Source organism: Medicago truncatula, chromosome 4, assembly GCF_003473485.1.
Source record: "Medicago truncatula cultivar Jemalong A17 chromosome 4, MtrunA17r5.0-ANR, whole genome shotgun sequence".
In the NCBI taxonomy this organism is placed as follows: domain Eukaryota; kingdom Viridiplantae; phylum Streptophyta; class Magnoliopsida; order Fabales; family Fabaceae; genus Medicago; species Medicago truncatula.
The window spans coordinates 60156494-60184151 of record NC_053045.1 but is presented as its reverse complement, the minus strand read 5'-3'; the positions used below and the strand labels follow the sequence as shown (position 1 = coordinate 60184151).

The following is a 27658-nucleotide window of genomic DNA, read 5'->3' as shown; positions in this document are numbered from 1 at the left end:
TCCTCCAAAAGCAATTATCCTTGAAGCTACAAATCCTAGCTTTTGGCTTTTGTAGAATCAATTCTACATTAAACTATTATCAATTCCATAACTGCCCTCTTAATTATCATCAATTTCTCTCACCCTTTCTCCAACCATATTTGCTTTTTTCTACTTGAAACGTTAAATTCATTCACTTCACTGTTCACTTTTCTCTAGCTATAACTCAACCACCCTTCACAAATTTAATCTGAAAATAAATTTAATCTGAAAATTTATTGCTATTAGGTTATATAACAACACCACCTCCTACTAGCAAATATTGTGCTCAAGAGAACAACAAAAAGGAAATTTTTTGCTCAAAAGGTAACAACAACAACAAGGTAATTTGACAATTTTGAGTGATTTTTACTTTGATTTGCCTACTTGTTGTATTAAATTTAATCTTTTTTTCTTTCCTGCAATGCTTATAAAATTTGTTTGGTTGCATAATATAACATCTCTTATGAATTTCTACAAACAAAAACAATTGTATTATATGTGTTTGATAAAATGTCTCTTAGAGCTTAAAGTGATTTTTTTATGAAAATTATGTAGTTAGTAATTTAAATATTTATTGTAAAGTGTTTGAATGTACTCCATTTTTAAGTGTCACTTTTGAAGAATTTTTTTTTTTTTCAATTTAACTGTCACTTTCAAAGTTCAATGCAAAATTAAATGTTATTTTATCAATATTATCCTTAGTTATTTATTGTGGAGAGAGAAATATATAAAATGAAATATTAAATAAATAAGATTATTATAGTAAAAGTATGAAGTATTGTATCAAAAGTAGTAATATTTATTGATTGGATTGGTTTGTGTAAAATGTCAAATAGTACAGTTAAAAAGGAAGGGAGGTAGTAATTTTAAACACTAGGAGTAGGCATAAACGATACTGGCCCTTTTTTAAAAATGCTATAGGAGCAATTGATGGTACACATGTGTCATGCGTAGTTAGGGGCAGTGAGCAAACAAGGTTTATTGGAAGAAAGGGATATCCTACGCAAAATGTAATGGCCGTATGTGATTGGAATATGTGTTTCACTTTTGTATTGGCTGGTTGGAAAGGTACTGCTCATGATGCTCGTGTTTTTTACCAAGCTTTGACAAATGCAAATCTTAATTTTCCACACCCTTCGCCAGGTTTGTTATTTAATATTTTTCTAGGTAAGTATTATTTGGTAGATTTTGGCTATCCAACACCAATAGGGTACATTGATCCATGCAGACATGAACGATATCATCTTCCTGAATTTAGGTGCACAATAGAAATAACTTTTAGGGTATGGAAGAACAGATTTGAAATCCTACGTCGCATGTCCAACTTTAAATTTGAGACACAAGTTCAAATAGTTGTCGCAACAATGGCTATACACAAATTTATCTGAAGGAAGACAAAAATTGATTTTGATTCTAATGTTTATGAAGATGAAAGCACGTTCATTCACCATGATGATAACTCATCTAACTTGGATCAATCCCATGTTTTAAATGTAGTTTCCTCGTCAGAGATGGATCACGTTCGAAACATAATCTGCAATCAAATTATTGAGCACATGCAAAATAATTAATATTGTTCTTTAAATTATTATATCAATATTTTAATACCATAATACACTTTAAATTAGTTTTGTAATAATATTAGTACTTTGTTGCAATTTAAATTCTATTATCTATTTGTAATTTTTATTTCATTATATTTAATGAATTATGCATTATTGCATTCAAACATAAATCAATTATATCATAATCAATTCTCATCTGTACACTGTAAAACCAATTACACACTTACAATTTCAAAATGGATTGTCGATTGTCGAGAGGAGCACGGGAACCAACTATGAAGGAGCAAGACAAGCAGGAGATCGAACCTAAATTATGGAATATGAAACTTATGACTCATAACTTCAACAAATTTGTTTTAATTACCCTAGAGGGTTCTCCTTCTCCCAGTCAGAATATTAATTATTTTGAAGAACAGTTAAAATATTAATCAATTTCATAAATTTAATTTACTCATCATAATCCAATATTATTTGAATGTCAGGCACTCAGGTTAAATAAGTGTACGCTTTCATTTTCTTCTATCCCTACTGCAAAGTGATATATATTATATGAAGTATCCTTCTTCCATGTATGTATATGTCACTGATAGAGTCAGAACTTATCTGCAAAGCAATAGTTACATTTCATTACTCTCTTTTTGAACCAAAATTACCAACAACTGTGTCTGTCCCACTTATTCTCACCGCACCACCACCTTCATAATCAAAATCAAAACCCTCTTATCATATTTACTAAAGCTTTGCACTGTTGCACAATTGGACAGTCCAAATTAAAGACGTTGTTTTAGCTTGCCTTTATTTCCATGATGACCACACAAGTTATAAGTCATGAGAGTGACACTTCTTTATTGCATTACATGGCCTGAGTCAGAGGATACAAATTATTTCCTATACTATCATATATATTTCTCTGAATGACATTGACATCTTTATAATAAAGTTTTAAGAAAAAGAGTTTATGCTAGCAAAATTGTTAGCAAAGTCTAAAGGATATGATCTTTCAATTAAAGTAAAAAGATATACTATATCTCAGAGTATGATTTAAAATCTCACTCACTTTGGACCCACTTTGACCACATCTTTTGGCTGTGTTGATGTGTATTTTGTTGGGCTGAATGGCCAATAATTAATAACCCTATTTTCTTGTAGTAATGCTATTTAAATGTAATAAGATGCATGAGCAATGCAAATAAAATGAAGATATCTAACGTTATGCATGGTCCTGTTTTTATTTTTATTTTTCAGAAAATATTATTTAGTAGTTTCAGAGATTTTTATTGATCTCTCCTAATTATTATTAAATTAGTTATAGACTGCTTAAGTGTCCGTTCCAATAATACACAAAATCAATTCATTCAAAGTTTTCCTTGCATAAGGTAATAAATAAATAGTTTCTCCCAAACAAAACACACAGTATTTATCTATTGATAATACTACAGTGCTCTTTCCTTATGCATGTGTTGTGCACGACTGCATATAATAATAAGAGTGGTGATACATGCACATTCATAGGTGGCATACACACTTAAACCTCTACACAAACATGTGACATGTGGCCTAGACCCCACAAACACTTTGTCTCTCTTCCTTTTCATCCATCTCTCTCCTCTCAAATATGTGAGGGTGTATGGATGTTATGAAATTATGAGTGGTCTACCAATCATTTTCCTAATAATAATCTAAAGAACCGTATACTGAACAGGTAACCTTTCTTTTAAAACTAATAATAAAATTCAAAACAAACATCGAGGGTATTGAGGGCTAGACTAATCGTTGCCGTGAAGCATATATATATATAGTTGGTATAAGTGCGTGTTTGATATTAGGATGAATCATTGTGATTTTTCAAAAACTCCAAATTTGTGATCTAGGTAAATATACCATTACTATCCTAAACATGCATTAAATATGTATGGCGTTTAACTGTCTAACATAGAACAAACATTTCAATGGTTTGTCAACAAAATAAAAAAGAATAAACCATCAAAGTACTATCTAATAAATCTTCGAGATTATGAATATTTCCAAAAGATCTTCAACTTTATTAAATTGTTAAGTTGGTCATCAAATTTATTCACTTACTGTCAATTAGATCTTTTTAAACGACTTACTATCAATTGGGTCTATATCATTAACCATCTATTGTTAACTTTAATCTCCCATATCAATGATCTATTTAAGAGTGTCTTAAAATGTCAGAGACTGATTCGAAGGGTTTACTCAAATAAAAAAACAAATTAGTAACAAGACTACCAAAAGGTCCCTTTGGCAGGTGAAGTCGCACATGGTACCGATAAAATAGGAGCCAATAAAATGTATAAAACAATTCAATACAAAGTTTGGAGAGTTGATAACATGATTGAGGATGTTCCACTACCAACTCAAAAATTAGTCTCATAGTGATTTCAAAGAGTCTATGTCGTGTGAATACTTTGAGGTGACTACCGAAGGTCAAATACTCTAATTATACGACGAATTGTTTAACAACAATGACTTAGTAGTTAAGACATGTGACCAACATGCCGCATCATCACCCAAAACTTTAAAACATTAATCATATCAATCACATCTTTTTTATATATTTAATTTTGTCTATTTCAATACGTAGAATAATCATCAACACTTCATTATAACATATACAAAACTTTCGAACTTGAGACATCGGGAAGAAACACACTCCCAGATCCAAGTCAATATCACCGTACCAACCCAAGTGGGTTAGATTACGACCCCCTTATTAGATATTATATAATCTATGAAATAAACCAAATAAAAGACTATGCAATCTATATTGGTTTTAATTCAAAGAGACATGTAGTCTAGCCTGTGCACTTTTGGGAGTTGAGGATATGACAAACAAACAAAATCCCAGGGGCCATCATAATGCTAGCATCCAATAATGTACTCAACACATACGTGTGTGATGTGTCTTTGAATATAAGCTGAAACAGACACGGCCAAATAACTGGTAGAGTCTGAAAACTGAAATCATGTTTGGCAGAAACAAACAACAGAACATAACTTAGTAAAACAAATACCAAACAGCACACACAACACAACTACACATTGGATCCCTCCATGGAGACACATATCCACTTCAACAACAACACATGTACAGTAGTGGGAAAAAGTGGGAACAAAACAATTCAAGTGAAACTAGAAAACCTTACAGAAAATATGAATGAACTACTAGAGTCTAGTACTAGTACTACATTATTATTGACCTTAGATTCAATTAAAAGGAACCCATCCATAATTGAAATCCAAGCTCAACCATCTGCAAAACCAAATTCAAGCTAATGAGAAATCACTAACCACTAATCCATGATAATTTACATTCAATTATATGATTTTGGTGTCAATGCATTCGTGTTGTGTATGTGTTTGTGACAATGCTTCAAAGCTATGAACCATTGACACGGACACCAGGCGCAACACTCACACGACCACGTTGACAAAGGTAAAAATTATTATCAGTGCTAGAAATGTTAGTGCTACAGAGCTCCAAAGACAATAAAGTTTTTCTCAAATTATTATCGATGTTGATGTGTTTGTAACAATGCTTCAAAGACAATAGAGTGAAGAGAAACCATTTACCTCGTTGGTTTGTGGAACTAAAAGTTGTGAAATCATGAGAAGATGTAGGAATGGAGATTGAAAGCTGAGTGGTGGATGATTTATCATCCAAATCAAGCCATGAGTTTCTGCTGCTTTTGGGTGGCCATTCATCAAAGAAACGATGAAAAATCTTCTGAGGTTCTTCTTTCCCATGTTTCATGAATGTTTCTTCACTACCTGAGATGTAACAACCTTGATCTTGCTGTGGTTGTTTTGAGTTGTTGTCAAGTTGCAAGTAAGAGTACTCATTGTCATTTGATAAACCAGAACAATTCCTCTGTTTAAAAGAGGAAGATGAGCTTATAGTGAGTGGTGTGAGTTGCCATGAATCATCCATTGAAGAAGCTGATAAACTTCTTATAGTTCCAGAAGGTTCAGTGAAGAAAGCATGTTCATCCACCTCCTCTTTCAGTCCATAAACATATCTGTTCCTTCAAAAATAACAACACCACCAAGAAAAGAATCTCTCACAAACATTTTAATAAAAAAGGAAAGTAAGCACAATCATGAACCTTTTTGGATTGAACTATTTGAACTATTCTACTTACAGAAAACTTATAGAAACAACTTATGACATGTTTTTAACTGTTTTCCACTTATTTTTATAAGTTCTCTAGTATCCGCTCGGTCTCAACGATAGCTTATGAAAACAGATAAGTGTTTATGATGTAAGCAAGATTAGTTTAAGTTGTTTATTCAAACATGGCCTAAATATATGTGTTGGTTTAAAGAAAAGTTAGTAACCTGCAATCAGTGTTGTTGTTATTGTGAGAGGAAGAACCATTACTGTCAAGAAACAAGGGAGCACTATTGTCTTGAAATGAGAAGTTAGGCCTTGAGGATGGAGGGTTATGGTAAAGGAAAGAGTGGTTAAGATGGGAAGAAGCATAAGAAGAGTGTTGAGGGTAATGGTAATTAGTGTCATGGGTTGTTGATGTTAGTGCTGCAGTGTTATGATCAGAATCAAGACTACTATTTTTAGTAATTGATAAGATTGTTGAAGTAGCAGCAGGAGCATCTGTGTTTGTTGTTTTCAAAACTTCCACAGGCTTTCTTGAACGGTTTTTCCCTCTATGCATGTGCCTTTCACAGTACTTTGAATCTGGATATGCTTCTTTTGAACATCTCCATTTCTTTCCATCTGTTCTTCTACACCTACCTGGCTCTGGGTCTATTTTTCTTCCTAATCCCATTGGCAAATAGTTCCACCCAACTGCATGCACCACACCAAACAAACTATTTCATTCAAAAATATGTACAAAACAAGTGCATAATGCATACTATATGGATAGAATAGTACTTACAGTGTTGAGACTGATGAGGTGAGAGTCTTGAAGAGTCTAAGTAGCTTCTTTTGATAGTGAGTAGAAGATCAGGAGGAATGGAAATACCAGAAGCCATGTATTTGTAGATAAGAGCTTGATGTTCAAGCTCTTGCCACTGAGTTGGAGTAAAAGGATACCTGTTTCTTCCATTCATCATTGTTGTTTTGTTATGAGCAGAAGAGAAGAGAAGAGAAGAGAGGAGTTGAGTTGAGTTTTAAACTTAAAAGGAGGAGGAGGAGAGTACTAGAATTAGAATAGGTATATTTATTTGAGGGACCATAGTGTTACAGAATCTTCTGTACATGGATATGAACTAATGGTTGTGATTACAGTGGTGGTGCATGCCAATGCTATTTTTCTCTTTCTATTTTCTCTCTGAACTCTTATTATTATGACTGCACCTCTTCTGCTGCATCTCTGGCATTTCTTGTCTCTGACATATTTACGGAAATCCATAAAATAAAGGAGAGAGAAAAAGAAAAGTTCGTAAAGACAAAAGAGGAAATAGTTATTATTAGTATTATTGATTGTATATTGAAACTATTTGAAGAGAGTTGGTAATGCCTCTGTCTCAGAAGTAAGATTGTACGGGTTTGAGCTTTTACTGCTACTAACTCATTTTACTTTTTCTGTTCCTTTACTTCACCCAGCCTCAGGCTCAGAACTCAGAACTCTGCCCTCAGTTCAGGACAGAACACACCCCACCCCCACTTATAATATTTGACCTTTTTCTATTTCTCAGATTTAGAAAAATGCTGGCATCAAAAAAATATCCTCAACTCCCTCCCTTCATGCAATTTTTTTTTTTTTATTACTAAAGTTACAACTTACAGATGCATGAATAATATTTTAACTAGGGTTATTTTGTATTGTCCTATAGCTAGTTTTTTTAAGGACTTTGGACATATCTTCAATTTAAAGGGTAGATGTTACGTAATTTATTTTCTGACTCAACACAAGGTAATGCAAGTTCTAATTCAAATCAACAATGATTTTTGAACATGTTTAATTTTCTAACACTCATTCAATGTATATTTCTTACTCTCCCATAGAGTATTATGGGTGTTCAAATAACAATTTTCAATCCAAATATTGTTTTGTACTTTAATAGTGGTTAGTGGTCAGACAGTGTGACCTTTATTGAGTCAGTAACATGGTAATGGAACTTATGTTTACCCTGGAGGTTGAAGATCATGCCTACAGAAACACTGTAAAATACCAAATTTTAGCTAGACCTGTACTAATTGAATATGAAACAGCCCTCACATGCTTACATAAAATAATATACCATAAAACTGCAGAAAGTGTGTTCTTTTTTCTTTTTCTTTTTTGAGGAGAAAAAGTGCGATGGTTTGAGTTTCACAACTATTATAAATTAATCAATTTACACCAAACATAAATAAATAAATAAATTAATCAATAGGGAATTGCAGAAAGCACGTGGAAACTATTTGGGTCATTTAATTTAAGCTAATTATCATGTGACCAGATGGTCACTTTCTTAACAATAGTATAACAGTGTAACAATACAACCTGAGATTGGGATTGTAACAACAAAGCAGGTGAGTGGTGTTAAGAGTTAGAGTATAGGGACCAAGTCAAAAACCAATTCAATTCAACCACATCACAAGGGGGCATAGGAGTAAATGAGAGCATATCACTATACTATTTATGCTGTTTGGTTGGTTACATTGAAACCTTTGGTTCTATTATTGTACAGTATGTTTTGACAGTATAATTATTGTACACTCTTAGCACAGTTTTCATCCCTTAGAAGATCCATTTTCCAAATCTTATAAATACCTTTGTACTTGCACAACACCCTACTTCAACTGACCATAAATATGTGTACACCTGTGTCATTAATTTTCTCATACGTGGACATATATCATTAGATTTTACAGTATGAGTATACTCTTATCTTTTTAGCTAGGATCTCAAACTTTTTTAAAACAAAGCACAACTAAGAAATACATATAGACAAACACGTTATTGTCCGTTTTTCCGCTAGTTATCAAATAATGAGGAAGGGATTAATGTTACAAAATATTTGCATCATAATATAATTTAGATGATTTAAATTGTTGATACATGAGGAAAAAAGTGGAAGCAACAGCTGTGTGCCCTTTCCATTATATTATGTTCCACTTTATGAAAACACAGCCTTTGGTCTCTTAAGCATGGCAGGCACCTCTTTTATATTTGGCAATGGCAATCATGGACATTATCAATTAAAGTACAAACACTTAATCAAATCAACACAAAACTACCAAGTTACTGAAAACAGTGGAGCATTTAAGAAGAAAAACTGTCACAGGCAAGGACACATAAAATGTTTCCATTAATGTAACAGCCAGAAGGGAAAATCCCGTTATCTTTGCTGAAGCATTCTGGTTTTGAATAAACCACAACTGTTGCAACATCTTGGACCACACTCTTCAGTCCACTCAAAACACAAAGACAAGCTTATTGAATAGTGATCATATCCTCAACTTGCAATTGTAATCACAAGTAAACATTAAAACACTCTCCAATGTTTGTTTCTTATTGTAATGCCAATTGGGGGGGCCAAAATCTTACAATACGTGCAAATTGAAGATCTACAAGGCCAGACCACCACACAAAAACAGAAAGGCTCCGCATTTTTTTGTAGTATTTGCGTACAAAACATAATTGAGTGAGTTGAATGTGTTTTTCTGTACATCCATTTTTTTTATCTTAGTCCCTTTGGTTCTTTTGTCGTGGTCCTTTTAGAAAAATTGTTTCCTTCGTTATTTTGTTTTTTAGAATATAGTTTTTTTGGCTAGCTACTTCTCCGATTACCGATCTTTGTCACCAATTTTCATCGTAGCGCCTGATTGACCATGGTTTAAAAAAAAAATAGTGCATATATTTGTAACGTCGGAGACTAGGTGGGCAGAGAGTGGTTGCTGGTGTACAAGACATGAAAATGAGTGGCTTCTAACAACTTCTAAGCAAACTGAATTCACGTCGGAATGAGAGGGTTCCTAAGGCCGTACAGGTATGAAACTGCATAGCTGAAGGAAAATTTATAAGAATTGTTTGATACTACGTATACTAACAAGATGCATCTTCATTTTGTAAGTCATTCCATAAGAACTCCACAGTTAAACTTGGAGCAATTTTAGATGGATGACCTTCTAGGAAGTTTCTCGAAAAGAGTGCAAGTGAGGACAAAACACGCTGAAAAGATTCATGTTGGTTTGTGAGATCAGTCGACAATACATAAAGTCCTATGAGATGTTACAATATTGAAACAAAATAATGATGACCGAAACAAGATGATACATTTTGTATGGATAATTCATAAACAATATTTTTAAAGGGATTAAGACAAAAAAGTTAACCCTTCGATGTGTAGGGGAAAGCAGTCTTGGTAATTCGAGTTCGATTAGTATGACAAGAAATTGTTTCATCCAAGAATCGAATGAGTTCTCTCGAATAATTTGTCCTTAGGTGGAGTTCAATAACCATTTAAACCCAATTACTCAGTGAAATGACCTTCCGTTCTAAAGAATAATTGAAATGGTACCAAATAAATAATTTTGATATTGTGAAGAAAAAAAAATAAAAATCTTGTCATGGATAAAATAAAAAGGAAAAGCTATTTTTAACTTGACAAAACCATTGGCAAAGCATGATAGCCTCATACAATTAACTAATGATTCAAATTGAACTGATTGAACCATAGTCTATAAGTATCTCCATACCTTTTACTATTTAATTTTTATTGTGTAGTTTAGGCTTGAATATGTAATTTAAATAAGGAGAATACTAACCATTGCCCTGAGGGCAGGGCAATAGTTAGCAAGACTCTTTAAATAATTATATTATTTACAGTGCCCCAAAGGGAGAAAATTTTAACTCAACAACAACAAAAATTATACAACACTGAACTTGCCTTCACGCTTGAAACAATACAATAATATTGACCAGAATGTTTTGCACGGCAGCCCTATTCCTTTTGTACAGAAGAGAGGACGATGTCTGTGTGTACAGAAAAAAGCTGTGTATCCACGAAAAGCTGTTTAGCACAAGGCAACAAAAGTATAATAAATCTGCATTAGTGATCTGAATACAACAATAATAGAACAGAAAAAGCTGTTGATTAAAGAAATATTTGTGATCTAAATGACACAACCAAGACAAACAAAATTAAGCTGATTTATGCATGCTGTGAGCCAAAAAGATTATGCGCATGTTCAATTGTCTTTGAAAGACACAATCATTTAAATTCAATTGTGATGCCAGGAAATGAAGCTTGCTAAAGGCCAATGGTTTTCATTTTTCAAGCATTAGAACAGACAAATAAATTAAAAAGAAATATTTACCGATAAGCCGGTTCAACAGTTAAAAAAGAAAGTCAGACCCCACAATACAAAGAGTTACAACCATTCCCAAGCCTCTGCAACAAGCTTAGGAGACCAAGCTTGTCTGAAAGGTAGTGTCCGCTTAATTTAGCGAGACAATTTTTTGGCAAAAAACTGCTTACACACTACTGTAGTTGTGATCCAAGAAGATAAAAATGCATATTTTGGAGGTGGACTCAACAACTACAAATCAGAGATAGTTTGCAAATTGATTCTGACCGTTTAAATTTTTTAAAAATGATTACATAGTTAGCGTAAATTATAATGTGAGATTAAGAAATAAACCTTCATGAAAGGCCGATCGCGATACGGGAATGAGCCGATGAAACTCTCCTTCAAAAGCAAAGATACCTAAAGGTACAAATTACCGTCTCAGAACTTCACAATATAATTTACTAAAATATGCTCTTTACAAAGCAAGTCCGTGTTTATAAATGATGGCACACTTTTAATCCAATTCTTTTCATTCACACTGTTATTTCTTACTGCTTTTAATTTATATAATTTTTCCTAATGACCATTGGATCATCTACTCATTAATTACCACTATAGCGTAAAGCAAAGCCGTGCGTGTTAACATCATTTTGGTAAAGAATTTCACTCAAAAAGGGCTGCTGTTTTTTTGGTTAAATTTAGATTTATAACTTGAACTTAATTGATTGAATATTACATTTACAAATTACCCCATTACATAAAAGGGATTGACCAAACAGTATGCAATCAAATCCTTATGATTAAAGAGGTTATAACAATAGGAAAATATCAAAATACCTAACTTAATTTGCTTCTGAGATTAAAGTACGGACCTTATCGTCATTTGATTGTACATTGGTAATTGTGTGAGAACGGATGTTATAGCAAAGAGAATCCAGATAAGACCTCAACACCGAAAGAAACCCCTTTGCAGCTCCAATCTGTAGGAACACCAAGACTGGTAAGAACTACAGATGAAAATATCTAGACATGTTTGATAACAGTTTGAAAATATGGGTAGTTAATAATGATGAATTCATTAAGGGCACACCTGCACTTCTGTGCATTCATACACTGGCCTTCTCCTTCCCAAGTAACTTTCACCTACAAGAGCTGCGTGATAAGGGCGTAAAGAAGATATTAGCTCTTTCTGTCTTGGAAGTTGTGGTATTGTTGGTGATGTCACCTATTGCAACACATTAGAAGATAAGCACGTGAAAAACATATAGTTGAAGTCGCTTAGCTCCATCCAATTCCAAGAAGGATTAATTGATTAAAGGAATGTAATCCACAAAATTGTCTAAAGATGTAATCAACAATCAGAAGAATACAAAAAGATGTCAAGAATGTAAACCACAAGCAAATGGAAAAAACAAAGAAAAATACAGTACTAAAAAGGCTTAATTGCACTTTTGGACCCCTATCTTTCCAAAAGTTGTGGTTATGGACCCCTAACTAATTTAAATACAAAACAGCCCCCTATGTTTTGATTCTTTGGCAGTTTTGGACCCCCAGTCCATTGTTGACTCGGTCAACGCTAACGTGGCACCCTAAGTGAGATGCCACATGTCAATTTTTTTTTTTTGCCTTGGGGGTCCAAAACTGCCAAAGAATCAAAACATAGGGGGCTGTTTTGTATTTAAATTAGTTAGGGGTCCATAACCGCAACTTTTGGAAAGATAGGGGTCCAAAAGTGCAATTAAGCCTACTAAAAAATCAACGATATGTAGACTACTGTTTTCCTTCTTTCGAAACCACAACTTTACAATTGTAAAAGGAAGGAAAAGTCACACGTACTAATGCTAATTAAATTTTTTGAAAACATGAGTTGATTTTTGTTATCATTAAAAAAACTGCATTAAAAACACAAACCTGGTTTCTGTTGGCATCAACCACAATAACATTGGTAAACTTTGACTGGACTTCACTGGTCATGTTCTTGATACCAACCTAGAGGATAAATTTTTTAGGCAATCAGAGACACCAGCAATGGTATTATCAAATATCAACTGACGGATTAAGATGAAAATGTAGAACCAGTTGAATTCGAAACAAAATTTAAAATTATAAATTCCACTAGCAAATCTAAGTTTATCTTTCAATGAATGAAAGTTACTATTAAAAGTTGGATTGGCTACAAAGAAATATAACTTATATCAAAATCTGAGTAATAACTTTATTGAACACGTTCAAGGGAAAGCACTTAGCAATGTGCAAAGCAAAAACAACATCCTGGACTGACTTCAAGAGTTTAAGTCGATCATATTTTTAATGGTTAAATCAAGAAGATAAGAATACTCACTATATAAGGGACAGGTGCATCTAAAAACTCAAGCATGTCATTCGGTAAAACCTGGAAGATCACCTTCTTATCAGAAACCATAAGGTGGAAAATCCATGTTTTAATAGCATGTATAAACTCGTTCACTTTAATATGAAGAAGAGAAAGAACTCAAACTGTCATTAGCAGGCTTTGCCATCGATAAGGCTGGATTAGCGGAATAACTGATAAAACTGAAGCACAAAGGATTCCCTGGTCATGAAAGAAACAATATAAACTTCAAAACAAATCAAGACAGCAAAATCATGTCTAACATGAACTATTAGTTGAATTGTCTCCCCAAGGATCATGTGTGAAGCATACTCATCCATATTACCAAACAAGATAATCATAAACATACATATACCAGCGTCAGAATAACTAACTTGTAAAACTAGAAGATAAAAAGTTGCAAGCTATGCAAATCATGAACATGACAGCAAAATGCTCATCAGATGAAAAATAAAAAATAAAAATCCGATTCAACTTAAATTTACGCAAAATGATTTTAGATTTGTAGAAGATCTAATATAACTTTTACATATACCCTGATTTTCGTAAGGTCTTCTTAACTCTTATCAAAAAGTTGCAACAGTGCATGTATGTTGGACTTTTTGAGACAGTTGGAGGCAAATCTAATTGGTCAATAAAAATGGATTTTACTGCTATTTATTTTTTATTATTCCTTGGTGTATCCTTTAGTCAGTCTATCATGAAAAGTCAAAGCGAAAGACAGGACAAGCCAACAATGAGAAGAAATAAAAAATATAATTGCTGTTGTTCCGAATACTGCAGAGACCAATCAATGAGGGAACAAGAATGCTTCCAAAGGACAAAACAATATAACCATTGACTCATATAACCCACAGCAAAGCAGAAGCCGCGTTATAAATATTTACTGTTACAATATCATTACAAATTTAATCTGAGGTGCAACACATACCAAATTAGAGCAGGCAACAACTATCTGCTTCTCCAGCACAATTCCTGCTAAGAATGTTAACACCTGCAGAATTCAGAATGGGCAAACAATCGGTCAAACAAGTTCGTATTTATCAAACTCTTACACATGAATGACACACACAGTCACACTTGGATAACCACTACATTTCAACTTCATGAGAAAACTACTGTGTTAAACTCATTCCAGAGATGCATAATTTTCCCTCTAATTTGGCTACAGTTGAAATGACTAATGTTGTAGCATGACTCAAAATTGATGGTTGCAGGAAGGGCCAAACTCGGCGGCCGAAATAGCAAAATCGGGCCCCGATTTTGTCAGCAGAATAAAAATAAAACGTATTTTTATGGGCTTAGATTTGTTCCAATTTTTTAGGGATGCTTTTACTATAAATATAGACCTTGTATCAGATGTAAACCTTGAGAGAGAGAGAGAGAGAGAGAGAGAGAGAGAGAGAGAGAGAGGTAGAGGTAGAGTAGAGAGCCAGAAAACAAGGGTTTAGAAGCCAACATCAAAACTAAGGTTTGTAGAGTTTTCTCTTGTCAGCAAACACTAGGGTTGGGATTGATTCACCTTGGGTGAACAAATTCCGTGAGTTCTCTCTTTCTTTCTCTCGCTGTTTTCTACGTTTGCTTGTGTTTATAACTGTCACCCACGTTGTTTTTTGGTTGCTTGATTATTCTGCTCCACACATCAAGTATTTTATTGGTGTGATTTTTAACAAATTCACAACAACTAAATTAACTATTCATATCTGGTCTTCATTTTGAATACAAAAGCAATAGCTATTAGTATATTAATATCTTAACAAATAACAGATCTCACTTATAACCCAAATTTATCCAGCAAGAGAACTGTTGGAAATTCCACCTTCATTGCAGTCTGCCCCTAACCACCTAATTGCGGAATTTGTGTTGTCTTCATTGCAGCCTCCAACACCTTCATTGTATCGGGTGTGAAGGGGTGGATTTAGTCTCACATTGCCAAAAGATATGGTCTGTTTAGTGTTTATAAAGCTTATGCAGCCCTCACCTTACAAGCCGGTTTTATAAAGTTGAGTTAAGCCCAACCCAAAATTCTAAGAAGTACTTAAAATTTTTATGCTTCACAGATCATGAGAGACAGCGCTAATGGTAAAGCTAGAGCAGACGTGCATCCACCCCAACAACATAAAAGAAAAGGAAACCATATCATGGTAAAACATAATGAATCTATCCATTCATAAGATCTATTTCAAAATAACGCAGCTAAATCTTGTAGAATTAAAAAAGCATAACCCATATACTCAGAAGCTCAAGCATGATATTAAACATTAACATATGGAAAAATAACAATAATAACATTAACAACATATAGAAGAAAAAAAAACAGTTCTGGTTGCTGATACCAAAGCATATAAAACATACATTTTCGAGTCTCAAGGTACCACATAAGCAAGCAGTAGTCCATACAGATAACGAAGTTGCCTCTTCCATCGCAAGAGTGTTCTGTGCCTGAGAGGAACAAACAACAATGAAATACTAAGTCTGATGACCATATGACTCTCAAACAGAATGCTTCCTGAAGACTCAAATCTTGAATCTAAAGTAACATAAAAGCAATCTTATCCATTCAAAAGTTACTGTGACAGCATACATCAGCCAACTCCTGACCGGTACTGCAACTTTTCAAATCAACTGTTGAACCAGTACGACACAGGACTGTCTCGGCTGGTCTATGATACTCCAACGGATGCAGGTGCTCCAAAGAATGAAATGTAAGTGATGAACCCCTGGAAGGACAACCAATCCGGTAATACTCGCATATAATTTGTAGTGGTCCGTGGTCATTTTCCTGCAAATTGGTAAAATACCACTAACTATAAACATTATCATCAAAGACAAGACAAAATAACAAATATAGGTGTTTCTTAAACTACAAACCATGGCCCATTCAAGAATATCATTTAAGTCATTTAAATTCTCTTGGCCAGAAAAAGATGCATCTTCTGTCTCATTATCATCAATGTCACTCCTGAAATTTTTGTCTTCACAAGGTGAGGCTTGAAAACTGCATAAAGCATGTCAAAGATCTATCACTTATATGAAAGGGAAAACAATTTGAGTACAAAATGTTTCCCAATAAAGATAGGTCCAAAAACATCATAATTTTGTTTGATGAAATTTAGAAAAATAATTGCAAATGAAATAAATAAGGAATACCAATGAGAAAAGAGAATAAGTTATTCAGACAAAACAACCAAATGACTAGACAAAAATCAACAAAACAATACAAATGTATCAATAAAAAAAATCACTTGAATCCCTCAACACGTCTATCAGGGAAATTCCAAAAAGAAACATACGAACCTCCAAAAGGAGCGCTGTTAAAGCAAGTCTAGGGTTCAAATATTTTCGTTTAAAAATCTGAGCATTTCACTCCATAAAAAACGTAAACACGCTGTCTACTAGGAGAAAGATTTAGCAAACACACCAGATTTAAAGCAGCATATATATTTTTATAATAAAACTGCGCTCAAAAGCCACGGACCTGCAGGACGATTTAGAGCTTTCATACTGGCAATAACGCAGGAGAGGCAAAATAGCATTGGGTAAATTCCGATCTTCTAATTCTTTATTGGTGGCAAAAGCATCTCCATACTGATCACTGTCTTCAGAAATTGTAGGGCCAGATTCTTCTTTTGCTGTTGTCCTATCAATTTCATGCTCGGTAAGCACAACACTGTCATGATCGATTTTCTCCTTGTAAGGCTCCAACTCTCTATCAACCATTGCGTTCTCCAGATGACCACCACTATCTTCAGAGATTCTAGGGAAAGATTCTTCTTTGTCTTCTGTCCTATCAGTTTCATTCTCAGTAGGCACAACATTGTCATAATCTATTCTCTCCTTATAAGGATGCAGCTCCCTGTCAACCATTTGGTTCTCCGGGTGACCATCACTATCTTCAGAAATTGTACAGCAAGGTTCTTCTTTGGCTTCTGCCCTATCAGTTTCATGCTCAGTAGGCATAACACTGTCATAGTCTACTCTCTCCTTATAAGACTGTATCTCTCCATCTACCATTTGGTTCTCCAGGTGACTATCACTATCTTCAGAAATTGTAGGGCCAGATTCTTCTTTGGCTGCTTCGGTATACGTTTCATGCTCGGTAGGAACAACAATGCCGTTAACTGTTCTCGCCTTATGAGACTGCAGGTCTCCATCAACCATTAGGTTCACCTGGTGACCATCACCATCTTCAGAAACTGTAGGGCCAGGTTCTTTGGCTTCTACGCTATCAGTTTCATGCTCAGTGAGCACAACATTGTCATAATATATTCCGTCCTTATAAGACTGAAGTTCTCCATCAACCATTAGGTTCTCCGGGTGACCATCACTATCTTCAGAAATTATAGGGCCAGATTCTTCTTTGGCCGTTGACCTGTCAGTTTCATACTCGATAGGCACAACACTGTCATAATCGATTATCTCCTTATATGACCGTGGCTCTCCATCAACTATTAGGTTCTCAGGGGGGCCATCATCAACAATGTTTTCAGATGTCGATGTTCTTACTCTTAATTGAGAAATTAATGAATTTTCATGAAATCTGTGCTCTATTATTCCATCGCTCACCAACACACTCTCTGAATTTCCCTCCGAATTTTCTTCATCATATCTACCTTCAACAAATTCTAAATTTGAATCTTCAACGCTCTTCGTCAGCTTCTCTAACCTTTCTTGAGTGAAGATGCTACAAACATATCAGCACAATAAAAAGAGCAAAAATCACGAATCCATGACATAAACTAGCATGCCAGAAAGAAACAACTTCAAGTTCATGCTTAAGAATACAATGTGGCAGCATATATAATCTATAACTCATTATTTCAGATAAATAGACAGTTAATAAACAGCATGCCATTTACACGCACACATAAAATATGACACCGTAGGGAAGAAGAAAGAAAACAATAGATAAACTCTTAGACAATATAAGCTGACTCCTATCTTAATAGACAAGACCAAGATCCACAACAAACTACATTCCTGCGAAGCTTGTACCATTTTAACAATATATTATTTGTTTCACCTAATCTTGGGACATCAATGTATCGGTTTTCCTACAGCAACCTATGTTGGGATGTGTTTGTCGCACATGTGAATGTGCGTATTCTTCCAAGTAGGCAACTATTTAAGTTAACTTTCTATTGAACATTACTCGTCATGAGCACTTTTCAATCCCCACCCAGTTTTATAACGCATTCATTTGATGAAATGCAAAAATTCCTTCTATTTATCTCCAATTGAAACAGAAATATCTCCATATTGGTATGCTTAGCTGATTGACAATTCGATTTCACAAAATCATACATATTTCACAAAGTAGTACATATTAATTCCAGTGAATCCTCTACACAATAGAAATGATTACTTGACACTTTTCCGTTTGATGCATACAAGGTGAACAAAACAAACCTACTGTTCACCGAGTCCTTTCAAAATTTAATGCAGTAAGTGTACACAGATGTTGCAAATATATTCTACGTCCCACTAACATCAGATGCTCCTGATTAAAAATGCCTACCTATTTAATACACCAAAGTGCAGTTCAAAAAATGGAAGCCTTGAAAGAATGCAGTAACATCTCTGAGTAGTTAATATACAACGTCTTAAAGAAGAGTGAGATGGTTGCTTGTCAGAAATAAGAGACAGCAATCCAGAGGGCTTTTGCACTAGTTCTTCAACCAAAACACAACACCCATAAAGTGTTGAATTGTCGGCACCCTATGAAGTCAAACAAAAACAAAGTAACATTTGAGTCAGAAACCTAAACAATATAACAACCAAAAGAAACAAAAATATAAGATAGTGGCTGGCAGTTAATTAAAATAATGATTGCTACAGATACCTGTAACCTGAATACAAATGACAGATCCATTTGTTTAAGGTGTTCCTGCAATATCAGACAGACTTTTAGTCGTCAGTTAAAACTTAAAAATGTATCTAATGAAAAGGTAGTCAAGATTTAACAAAAAAGTTGATGATAAATACTTGCCATAGTTAAAGTAATATAAAGTTAGTGCTAACAAACAACCCTAAATAATTTGTTATCCATTGACTAAGAAAGCTATAGATATGTTGATTCAGTCGGTATGTCAATAATTGGCCGATCACTTAAGGGAAGGAAATGTTAGGTATCCGGTGGTATTGATAGGGTAACTGCTGATGCAGTCAGTTATTTAAATATATAGTCAGTTATTTTAATATATAGTTAATTATGAGCAGTTAGCATTTTGTATATTATGCAGTATTTGTGTTGATTAGGAGCAGTTAGGCAGTTTATGCCCTTAGTTTGTATAAATAAGACCATTTGGCCACAACAGTAGGGAGGATTTCAGAATTATTCAATAATATTTTCTTTTTAATCTATAATATTATTTCTTTTGTTTCTCTTTAATTCGGGTTCCTAACAAGGAATTATATAAATCATTCTTTTTTTGAATAAATTAATAATTATGGAAGTATAGCACTGCAAAATTTACCTGCCCAAAAAAAATTTCATTCAATTCACTCAAGGAGGGGGTTCTCTCAATAGCTCGAACCTAAAAATATATTCAAGAAAAAAATGAGAAGCTTCACAAAAGTTATTCACATACAAAAATAAAGAAATGTAAGAAGACAAGACACACAAGTAGATGACTGAATCTGCAGCCTATTTACCATATATATTCATACACATTATACTTGCATTTACCTACAGAAACTACTGCTAATCCCAAGAAACTAAATATGCTTATATAAGTAATGTGGTCACTATCGGTCCCCCTGATTTTTCATTTAGTATGTTTTATTTTATCGACAATGGATACACACTCTAGGTAAATGCGCATAATTCAATACACACAAAACAAACACAAGTAATGTTCTCTTACTCGCCCTATTACTTCATCTATTGAAAATAAGCTATACTCAAGTGAGTAGAAGATCAAATTTCTAACATCGTTATCACACCCTAGTCTTTACAGTGGACCTAGTGTCAATTTAGCTAGAAGCTAGTTGGCATCTTTACTTTTCAGTGCAAAATAAAATCACAATTCTTGAGGTCATTTATATTTTCATGGTCATCTACCTGAATAATGATGATGATAGTCATGATATAAAAATAATGTAGGACAGTTAAAGTTCGTTAAACATACACCTAACCTCCAAGCCTCCAGGGAAACAGAAAGAAAGAAGATCCTTGCATTTAAGAGGCAGTCGTTTTTCTGGAGGATAAACAAACAAGACCTGGAAAAAATTGAACAAGCAGTGTTCATCGTTCAGATATACTTCAAGATAAAATTAATAATAAAGACGGTTATCAACAAAAGCTCAGGTGGTCATTGCAATAAATTTGTAATAATTGTAATACAATTGGCACTGGTACTTGTATCATTGGCAATAAGAAAAATAATAAAAATGTTCAGTCTCTGCTACCCAAAATCAGTACCTGAGGTTCAATATTGGGTTCTACACGAGATTGATTCTCACAACCAAGTGAACTTCTCAATTTACCAGATCCATCAGATTTCCTATCAACAAATTGCCTATGCAGTTCCTGAACATCACAATTAGGGTGAAGTCCAACAACCACCATGCTTTCGAACAGCCGCGAGGGCTCCTTCAACGACCTATGGCCCTGTGAAACCAATGAGAGGGAGCGTATGAAAACAGAGTAGGGACAACATATGTTTTGGAAACTGAGACACGAAGAAAACGTATGTATCCTAGAAACTGATAATGGCATTCAGAGTAAAGAAGGTAAGAAACAATAACACAAACATAATGCTTAATAGTGAAAGGAACTGAGATGAAAATTCAAGTAATAGATGCTACGGACGAACTACTAAAGGTTATGGTTATCAACTTGAAATTCGTACTGTGAATCGGAAGAACAATTTTCTGAACTGTAAATTGAATTTATTATGAATCAGGTAAATTACTGATAAAAATATCTTAGCTTTTTTGTATAAACAAGTGACATGGCTAAATCATGCTTATATATCATATTAATATACGAACCTCAAATTCCAGTTACGAATAAAAGTGGCTAAATATACGAATTTGACAAATAAAAAGTGGTGACTACACTGAGTTTAGATTGAATCATGTCCAAAATAGATATAAATTAGGGATTCTTAATGATTGGTTTCAATTTTGTATGGAGACTGGCATTTAGGGGGGGAAAAAGCATTGATAAGCAATTGGCAAAGGAAAGATCCTAAAAGTAACAAGAAGCAAACAGCTTATTAAGCATGATACCATGTACTTCAAGTGAAAATTTGCAGCCCATTGACGCTTGAGAGTAGTGAGGATTTCAGGATTGTAATTAGTATTTTCATTTTGAACACTTGAAAATCCCTTGAACAATTCAGTAACTTGATACTGAAACCTTTGAAGTTGACTAATACCATTGTTGTTATCATCTTTTGATGAATGTATAGAAGCAACAACAGCTCTAGCTATATCTTCTTCTTCTTCTTCTTTTGTCATTTGATCCTTCCTAAAAATGTTATGTTATGTTATGTTATGTAAGCAACATCAATAAGTGTGGCAGAATCATGCATGCATCAGTAAATTACTACTACTAATTAGTTAACCCAACGAGAAAAAAGGAAAGTAAACGAACTCACCTTGAATTTGAAACAGCAAAGAATTGAAGTTGCAATCAACAAGAACAAGGGTAGTAGCTGTATTGAATTGATGAAGTTGTTTTTAGCTTATGGTTGAAATTAAGAATTATGTGAAAGAAGATGGGGAATGAATAAAACCAAAAGAATTTAAATGCATAGAGATAGGAAGAGTCAGTTTCTTATTTTTGTACGCCTCCCTTCTTTCATCTTTTGCTTTGGCCGCTGTCTCATTTTTTGACTCCTAAACTCTTCTTTTTGCCTGGTTCCTATGCTTACCTATTTCTCTTCAAAATGCCATGTCAAATGTGGCGTAATTAATTAATAAAGATATTTTTAGTAAAATCGACTACTCCAACCCATCATGCATATGTGTGTTAAAAAAATCAAAAACTAGTTTTACTTTTACATTGAAAATAACAATTTTTCATTTTTTTTCATTTAAGTTTATCATTTTTTAACACTTTTTTATGCAATGTTATCTTTTAATACTTCCCTATCTTTTTTACTTTAAAATACCATGTCGACACGCTTAAATCTATTTGTCCATCAAATCTCATTAGTACATAAAATAATAGTTGATGTTGTCTAGAGTGTAATTATTTTCTTAAAATCATTGCACAACTTAATATTGTTCCTTGAACTTAGTTCAGTTGATAGTGACAATGCATAAAATATATAGAGGTTGGATTCGAATCCTGGACACCTCACTTTTTCACGTTTAAAATGTGTGAGCTCCAATCACTAGATTACTTAAAAAATGGAGAAAAAAAATCACTTATAGTATTAATGAGATTAGTCGGCATGCATGTAAATCAAAAAATGAGACAATCAAAAACAATCTTGGAGTATTATTTTAAGTTTAATTTGTATACAACATCGGTTTAAAAAGAATACGCTATCAACATTCTACATCAAATCATATACGTTACTTTAAATGTGTTTACGATAAAAAATAAAATAAAAAGAATCAAATTTTTTTAATGATCCAATCATTATAATTAATTAACAGTGTATTTAAGATGAACCTCACTCGATTGTGTTAGGACTCGGCCAACCTTACATTGGTTTAAGGAAATTTATATGTCCCAAAACTACATGTATGTTAATTTCGGCTAATATGATATTTATTTTTAAGTGTAAACAACTACATAAAATTAAATATAGATATTTTTGGATCTCCTTTAATACAAAAAAAAAATAAAAAAAATACTGCATCGAATTAGATTTCATGTTCATTTTTCCAAACCAGACCACGTAAATAAGTTTTAATACTTTTTTTTTTCTTAAACCCACTTTTTACCCCTTAAATTTGCAAAAGTTGCAATTTTGGCCCCCTATTAAAAAAAATGGCAAAAATGACCCCTCATGTTTAGCCCCTTTTGCAAAACCTCAATTTTGACTTGGTCAACGTTATATGTCATGCCACTTGTAAAAAAAAAAAAATATATATATATATATTTTAATTCCACACGTATAATTAAACAAATTAAAATAAATAAATAATGAAGAGCACGTGACTGAAACACACACCACCACCTCTCCCAAACAAATCCGAATCCACACCACCCCCTCCTCCCCTCGCCGCCAGTTTGCCACCTCCCTCCCCAACAAAACAGATGAATCTGACCCACAGAGATGGCCTTCGTCTTCTTTTCATTAATCCCTCCACATGAATTTGAGGCGAGATTCTTATTTACATGCTCCAAACTTTCATCGAATCATTTTCAACATTCATGGGTTCCACTCTTCTTTGAAACAACCCATAAACCCCTTCACAACATTCCTTATTCATTGGTTCCACTCTTGCTTAAAATGAAATCCAAAATAGGAACGATTCAATTTCAAAACTGAAAACCCCAAAATAGCAAACATTATTCCAGTATCATTCTAGATCTGAGATTTATTCGATTTTAATGGTTAACAATATTAAAGAGATTGAATTCTGTTTATGAATCAGTTTTACAAATCAATTTCTGGATTTTTAGGCTACATATGACTTTGAATTTGAAATTGAAGTGATGAATTTCAGAGGAGATCGGAAAAAATCAAAGAAGAAGAAGAATCATCTCACACCTCACGTGTCCCCTCTTTAATCCTTTAATTTTTTTAATTTTTTAATTCCATAAATACATGTGGCTTTTCCTTTCTTTTTTTAATTAAAAAATATCTAGCTGGCAATTTTTTAAGTGATGTGGCATGACACCTATGGTTGATCAGGTCAAAATTGAGGTTTTGCAAAAGGGACTGAACATAAGGGGTCACTTTTGTCATTTTTTTTAATAGGGGGCCAAAATTGCAGCTTTTGCAAACTTAAGGGATAAAAAGTGGGTTTAAGTTTTTTTTTTTTATATTTTTCACAAAACTGCATTTGATGTTTATATTTTGCTAAGAGGTCAACACGTAATCAAATAAGTGCACACACGCATAGGGGGATATTGTGACGCTCGTTCAAACCCAAGATTCAACATAAAACATCCTTACAATTAAATTAGGGAAATGCTAACAAGTGTCCTTGGCACTTGTTTAGAAGTTCAAAGAAAAAAAAATCTTTAAAATTGTGTATTCATCACATTAAAACTTCAAAAAGCAACATTTCTTACCAAATATTTATAAATAATTTCTTTTTTTAAATCTTTAACAAATGTCATTAGATTGTACCAACGCGTCTACATGAGAGAAGGTAAATAAAACTTAATCAAGAATTGTTTTAAAATAGCTAATCAAAGATGTTTAATATAAGCAAAAGTCAAATTGTACTTGGCCTAAATTAAGACCAAGTACGGCATTGCCTTACATTAACCAATCATAGATCTTCTAGTATTTTACTTACTCTTACGATGAGCACCGTCCACATTCCAAATCCAATGGACGTGACTTTGAGTTGAGTCTTTACTATGACATCGAATCACGTGTTAAATTGAACCCACTTAAAAAAAACGTACATTTATCACATGGTTGATCTTCGGTTGAGACCACTGTAGCTAACAACACAAACAACAGTCCCTGCTACACTGCTACATCGTTTTTAGATTCTGGAAGTTGATCCCAATCGGGAGAGAAAATTTATCCATGGCAGAGTACAATAATTCAAGTTCAACAACACAAGTACAAGGAGGCACCACCCTCTTTTCTCCTTACAAGATTGCAAACTTCAACTTTTCTCATAGGTATTAACACTTTTCCCTTGTTTTCGTTCTCTATTTTTGTGGTTGACTATTATCTGATGTGGGTATGGTATTGGAGTGCAGGGTGGTGTTGGCACCTATGACCAGATGCAGAGCGTTGAATGGTATTCCAAACGCAGCGCTTGCTGAATACTACTCTCAAAGATCAACTCCAGGTGGATTTCTCATCAGTGAAGGAACCTCCATCTCTCCCACTGCTTATGGGTATATAATTCCTCTTTTCTTTTATATTTTTTTGTGTTACAAAACCTAATTTATATTCATTCATGTCAACCTTAAAAGACATTTCTCTCAACAAAATTATTACAGTTCATGTTGGAAACGTGACTGTCCTCCAAAAAGATAATAATTTTGATTTGATTGTTAGATGGACTCAAAAACTAGTCCATAGTGGACCTAAACAGCCTAAGTTGTGATAATAGAATTCTGCTCTTCACCCTGCACATTTTACTCGCGCCTTGCACTTTTTTCAAATTTGACCCTGCGTGAGTTAAGTCACGCAGCGAGACTTAACTCACGCACCTCATAAGCTCACCACTGAGCCTATGCGCGAGTTAACTTGCGCAAATTGGCCGGTGGTAAAAACTAAAGCACAAACGTTTTTGGGACGGTGGTAAATGCTTTTGATTGGTTTTTACAAGTTTTTTTTTTTTTAGTTTTTCACATGTTTTTGGACCTCATTAAGTGCCATATACCTTATACCACCGGTAAAAACCCTCACATAATTCCTCTTTTCCTCACATTTTCTCCTCCCACTCTCTCCCTCTCTTTCTCTTCTTCTTCTTTGTTTCTATAGCCTCTAGGGTCTTTATACCCCTTTAGGTAAATACCGGTGGCTTTTGGGGGAAGTAGTGGTCCGTTAGGTTGGAGAAAAAGACATCATCCCTTGAGGTAAAATTAGGTTTGCTTCCTTTTACTCCCAAAAACTTTTTACCGTGGGTAAAAAGAATCATCATGGGGGTATAAAAGGAACCGAATTTAAATTTAACTCAAGAGATCTTCATGTCGTTTTCCCCAACAGGACGGATCACTATTTTTCCATAGAGCTATTAGCATATACCGAAGAGGGTAAAATATATGTATTATATAATGTAATGTTTGAATCATATTAATAAAATGAGAGTTATTTTTATTAATTTTGTTTTTTATTTGTATTTATTTCCGCATTTAATTTATGTTTATGCTTATGTATTGAATAAATAAATATTGAATAAATAAAATCGATTTTATTTTCTAATTTTGTATTTAATGAATAAATAAATTAGAATGAAAATTGAATTAGTATAAAATCGAATTTATTTTAAGTGCATAAATAAATTAGAATAAAGTGACCAAATAATTTAGAATAAAATAAAATAAAATAGAATTTATGTTTAGACTTTGCGCCATATTGACTAAATAAAATAATTTATTTAATCATATTGAATAAATAAAATATTTTAGACTTTGCGCCATGTTGAATAAAGTAAATAAAATAATTTATTGAATCATAAAAAAAAGTTGACACTTTGCACCACTTAACGTTCGCACTAGTTTACACTCTTGCCACTTAATATGCGCAACGTTACTTAACTTGTGCACAAGTTTACACTTGCGTTAGTTAACTAACGCAAGGTATTTTAAGCAAGGCTGCAGGACGCGAGTGTTTTGTGCTGGGTGAAGAGCAGAATTCGTGATAATATTGTCAAGAGTTGTCAAAGATTTTGGGTAAGAAAACATTTAACTCCAATCCATTTCGGTCTTTTAAGTATAGAATAGAATATCATTTGTAATATGTCATAATATTAAATTTGTGAATGATTTGTATATTTTCTAAGTTTATTTTTTGTGATAAAATTAGTTTGTTGTTTTACAGAAAAATACATTACTTTATCTTTTTATTATGCTAAAGGTATTTATTATTGGTTATAAAAAGTTATAAAGTAATAAAGGTATATTGATTGGTAAAAAGAATATTGTCCTTACAATTTTTTTTTTTTGTCAGGTAGCATAGTGGCTAGAAATTCACTTTTAAAGTGAATAAGTGGGGTGTCTGGGGTTCGAACCCCGACCCCTGCATATACTAATGCATTGTTCCTGCCAACTGAGCTAAGCTCACGGGAACTTGTCCTTACAAATTTAAAAGGATAAAAAAAATATTATTGGACGGAGCTAGTGTATAATTTTGTCCATGATCACCTTGATTCTTTTGTCACAATTTCTGTTTGACCGGAGTTTCTTTTTGTCCTTTTTTTATTTTATAGTGAACTGGAGTTTGTTTTTGTCTTGTGCTATAAAAAAATGCTTAAATATCGATAAAAGTACGTAAAACTAAATAAACGGTCAAACAACAAGTCCCATATTATGGTTTTTAATACTATTCTATTGCTCTTTCAAAAAAAAAATACTATTCTATTGCTACCAACCAATGAGGCTGATTGTGATTAAAATAAATAAATATCGGTTCACCTATGTTCTTTTTGAGTCAAGATATTCTACATTTTAAATCTCTTCCAATTCTTTCATTTGGAGAGATATAGACAAAATAAAATTTAAAAATAATTAATGATGGTGGGACCCACTTATTTGTAGGATCCACAATTCATATTTTGTGTGTATTTTCGAAATGACAAACTCCATTTATTGGTATAAATGGAGAGGAT

General features: G+C 33.4%; 3 protein-coding genes across 9 annotated transcripts in view; 1 reads left to right on the top strand and 2 right to left on the bottom strand.

Annotated features, from left to right (window-relative positions):
- Window positions 1-4505: 4505 nt before the first annotated feature.
- Window positions 4506-6964, bottom strand: LOC25494182 (growth-regulating factor 1). 2 transcript variants are annotated; one of them, XM_013602967.3, is made up of 4 exons: window positions 6509-6964; window positions 5949-6417; window positions 5184-5635; window positions 4506-4863 (listed from the first exon to the last, which is right to left on the bottom strand). In XM_013602967.3, exons 1-4 carry the CDS (start codon window positions 6684-6686, stop codon window positions 4856-4858), a joined length of 1107 nt encoding a protein of 368 aa, XP_013458421.2. In that variant the 5' UTR covers window positions 6687-6964; the 3' UTR covers window positions 4506-4855. The 2 variants fall into 2 exon arrangements, with proteins under 2 accessions (XP_013458421.2, XP_024637390.1); XM_024781622.2 differs by having other exon boundaries at window positions 5184-5629; window positions 6509-6963.
- A 3213-nt stretch (window positions 6965-10177) lies between these two features.
- On the bottom strand, window positions 10178-22111 carry LOC25494181 (uncharacterized). 6 transcript variants are annotated; one of them, XM_039833089.1, is made up of 20 exons: window positions 21970-22092; window positions 21832-21888; window positions 21461-21701; window positions 20649-20837; window positions 20363-20446; window positions 19702-19761; window positions 19068-19112; window positions 18744-18943; window positions 16704-17909; window positions 16097-16223; window positions 15810-16007; window positions 15581-15667; window positions 14157-14219; window positions 13352-13426; window positions 13196-13246; window positions 12766-12843; window positions 11945-12079; window positions 11727-11834; window positions 11206-11271; window positions 10178-10574 (listed from the first exon to the last, which is right to left on the bottom strand). In XM_039833089.1, exons 3-20 carry the CDS (start codon window positions 21689-21691, stop codon window positions 10506-10508), a joined length of 3072 nt encoding a protein of 1023 aa, XP_039689023.1. In that variant the 5' UTR covers window positions 21692-21701; window positions 21832-21888; window positions 21970-22092; the 3' UTR covers window positions 10178-10505. The 6 variants fall into 6 exon arrangements, 5 of the variants coding, with proteins under 5 accessions (XP_039689023.1, XP_013458419.1, XP_013458418.1 ...); XM_013602965.3 differs by having other exon boundaries at window positions 21832-22109; XM_013602964.3 differs by lacking the exon at window positions 11206-11271 and having other exon boundaries at window positions 21832-22110.
- A 2625-nt stretch (window positions 22112-24736) lies between these two features.
- The window catches only part of LOC25494180 (12-oxophytodienoate reductase 3), a 4641-nt gene continuing 1719 nt past the window's right edge, over window positions 24737-27658 (top strand). Inside the window, exons 1-2 of the mRNA XM_013602963.3 lie at window positions 24737-24998; window positions 25080-25220. Of these exons, the coding sequence (XP_013458417.1) occupies window positions 24901-24998; window positions 25080-25220 (239 nt within the window). The 5' untranslated portion in view covers window positions 24737-24900. The remainder of the gene's footprint in view (window positions 24999-25079; window positions 25221-27658) is intronic.